This window comes from Arachis ipaensis, chromosome B4 (assembly GCF_059453495.1).
Source record: "Arachis ipaensis isolate K30076 ecotype BB chromosome B4, ASM5945349v1, whole genome shotgun sequence".
Classification (NCBI taxonomy): domain Eukaryota; kingdom Viridiplantae; phylum Streptophyta; class Magnoliopsida; order Fabales; family Fabaceae; genus Arachis; species Arachis ipaensis.
The window spans coordinates 7,035,092-7,038,759 of NC_142439.1; the positions used below are offsets into that span (position 1 = coordinate 7,035,092).

Below are 3,668 nucleotides of genomic sequence, written 5' to 3' on the forward strand. Positions count from 1 at the left end.
TTTGAATATACACGCTTAGGAAAAGAATTATCCACGAGTTTCTTACGTATTTTCTCGCGAGCTGAAGCTCGAGGAAAAAAAAAAAACAGACCACTAAAAGATCTAGAAAACTTCCTCAGGAAGAAAAATAACTGGTCAAATTCATCTCTTCTAAATAAGAAATTCAATTTACAATTTTTATTTTCTAGAAAAGAAATTTACAATATTTGACCTACAACAATACTTATTCATCAATTTATCAATCAACAACAAAAGCTATAGCCGCCACGGAGATACTCAAATTGAAATCAAAATCATTAGTCTAAGCAACGAAATTGATTTTCTATTTTCCGTTGGATTAAAGTGATAAGTACCTAGATATTAGGACTGTTTTTCATAACAACTCAACAATATCAAGGAACAAAATGAGATGACATCTCATATCATATGTATGTTGTGATTGATGATTATAAATTTATAACAAAACTAATTAATCCATTGGATTACAAAAAAGCAAAGAGAGAAATAACATTTCTTCTTTTAACATTGCATAGGAGGAGGAGGAGTAATTAATAATAATGTACAGAAAGAGGGAAAAAAAAAAAGAGAAAGGAGAAAAAAAAAAGAGAAGGTGAAATTCTGAACCCACCTTTCCTCTTTGTTGTTGAGGTTTTGTTGTTATTTTTGTTGGTTGTTGATGATTCACTGTCCCCAAGCACCCCAAATCCTTTCTCCAATGAAACTCACGAACCTTCTCACTGAACCCTTTTCATCCTCTTCAACCCTCTCACCATCTTCATCACTATGGTTGCTACTATTTTCCACCGCCACCGCCACCACCACCGATTCCAAATCGGTTGACGATGACGACTCAGTACTCTCAGAACTCGGCACTGACCCGTTCCGATTCAACAACTCGCCTGACTGTTGCATCTTATTGCTATTGGAGCCTCTTTTGTTCCTCTTGTCTTTCCTTCCTCCATTGTTGTGGTGCTTCTTTCCTCCTTTCTGAGCTAACCACTCCTCAAACGCATCGATGATCTCGTGTATGAGCTGACGATTCGGCGAAGAGTCCCATCTCACCCAGTAACTCATGTAGCAACGGAAGCAGTTACAGCTGAAGACTGGAGCATGGTCACCGCCGCCTGAGGCGGAGCTGCTCCTTGAAGTGGTGGTGGTGGTGGTGCGGCGGGGGTTGTTGGAGGAGGATGAGCAGGAAATGAGGTATGCGAGGACTTCCCTGTCTTCTGGCGTGAGGGCGGCGGTGAGGGTGAGGATGGTGGCCGGAAGGAAGGAGAGTTGGTCGGAGATGATGGGCGGTGACGGGTGAACAGTCCCTTTTCGGTAAAGCTTCTTCATGGTTGATGATTTTGGAAGTTGAGAGAGAGAGAGAAAGCGTTTGGTTTGGTGTGGTCTTCTTATCTAACACTCAAATGGGAAGAAAGAAAGAAAAGAAAAAGGAGAGAGAGGTTTTCAGCTTTCAAGAGTTGATGAGGTTTTATGCTGAGAATACAAAAGAAAAAAAAAAAAAACCCTCCTCTTACCTAGTCTAAACGTCATTACCGAGAAATCTTTTAAGTCTAATTTTTTTTTTTTAAATTTACATGCTAAATAAGAGTTTAATTTACATGTGAAATAGAGTTTTAAGTGTATTGAATGGACAAAATGAGGTTTAAATTTTTTATATTTATTTTACTAAATTGACTATTCTATCTATGGAAATTTGTTTATTAGAAAATTATAAGCAAACAATGAAAATACTAAATAATATGAATAATGAATATATCGGATGTTTATTTCACTAAGTGTGCAGATAATTATTTTAATATTAAAGTGCAGATGGTTATTCTAATATTAAGATTTAGATGGATAATTTGAAATTATAGTATGTTTTGATTTGATTGGTGGTTGTTCATATTGTTCAAAAAAAATATTAATTACCTAACATAACCTTTGTTTATTTAGTTATTGACATACTAATATGAGTTACTAATTATTATAATTTCATAATATTAACAAAAATTTCATGAATGATTTTTTATTTTAGATATTGATCTAAATTTTTTTTAAATGTATAATTTGACCATATATATTAAAAGTTTAATTTTAATATATTGATAGTATAAAATATTTTATATAATTATTTTATTATATTTATTTATTAAAATAATATAAAAATAGTTATTTTTATTATAATCTTAGGTAATTAAATTCATGTGTTAAATAAATTGATAATACATCGATATATATATATATATATCAAATAGAGTACTATTTTTATCCATAAAAGTTGAAAATGCTGACATATCTACCTATGGAAGATAAAAATTACCATTTGTATCTATACAAAATTGACTTTCGCAAGCAAAATTATCTAAACCATAAATAATTACATAAAATTCCCAAACTATCCCCTTCTCTTCTCTCACGCACGCACTCACCCTCACTCACTATCTGCAGCACCTAAACTATTACTGCCGTAGCATCATCTCCCTTCCTACTCTCTCTTTTTCTCTCTCTCTCACTCACTCACTTTTCCTCTCTCACCTCTTGAACATCAACATAGCCCACCCACTATCCTCTTCAAAATCACAAAAAAGAACAAACTCAATCAAATTGAATAATAGAACATGCATAGATTCAAAATAAAACCCTAATTTCTTAGAACCTTCACAAAAAATTGTCAATTTCTCAAATTCAAAATCACTATTTTCGTTGCAAAAACATTAATTCGATTTTGGCGACGTTGGTCGGGTTAGAAGGACAATTAGAGAGTTTAAGGAACGACAGATCAGGTGGCACCCATTCAATTTGGAACTGTTAAACTAAATGTGAATGGATCAATGATTAATGATAGTAGAATCTTTTGTGGATAGATTCTTAGAGATGTTGAGTGTAAGTTTTTAACCTGTGTAAGTGCTAATCTGAACACTTGCACTATTATTTTGGCCAAATTATAGGCAATTCTATTGTATTTGAGTTTGGCAAAGAACATAGGTTTTACAATCTTGGAGATTGAAATGGATTTTAAGACGATGATTGATTTCTTTTTTCATTAATCGGTGGAGTTACATTCCGTGAAATCTTTAGTTGCAACCATTAGGAGTTGCTGCAATCGATAGAGAACTGGCGTCTGCACCATGTTTTTAGAGAAGCAAATTCGTGTGCTGATCGTCTACCATATTTGGGACATAACTTGTAATATGGATGTTATATTTTTTTCTCTTTATCTTTCTGTATTTCGTTATGTTTTATGACTAATCTATTAAGAGTTTTTTTTCCTAGAGTAATTTTTTTATAGCTTTTTTGGGTGTTTTTTCACCCGTTATCAAAACATAAAAAGAAGTTGATAATTGAAAATTATTAGATAATTTAATAAATTTGACTGAATCATCTAATAGTTTTTGACTATCAACTTTAAATGAAGACAAATATACATGAGTCTTCACCCTAATAAAACTAATTAATTTTCATGACAAACCTACAAAATACAGACACTTTGCTAAATTGTCGTATTTGTGTATCATACATATTCAGATATATTTAGAACACAATACTCACCAATAAGCGTTTGTATGTTTGTTGTGTTCAACTATATTTTAATAAAAAATATATATTTTTTTAAACACTTTTAGACACACCTAACTACTATCCTCTATTAACTGAGTGATTAACAAATGACACGTAAT

The 3,668-nt window shown here is 32.4% G+C and overlaps 1 protein-coding gene across 1 annotated transcript; it reads right to left on the reverse strand.

Annotated features, from left to right (window-relative positions):
• Positions 1-392: 392 nt before the first annotated feature.
• Positions 393-1,486, reverse strand: LOC107638672 (uncharacterized). The gene has a single exon (XM_016342028.3). The coding sequence runs from the start codon at positions 1,336-1,338 to the stop codon at positions 682-684; it is 657 nt and encodes a 218-aa protein (XP_016197514.1). The 5' UTR covers positions 1,339-1,486; the 3' UTR covers positions 393-681.
• Positions 1,487-3,668: the final 2,182 nt, after the last annotated feature.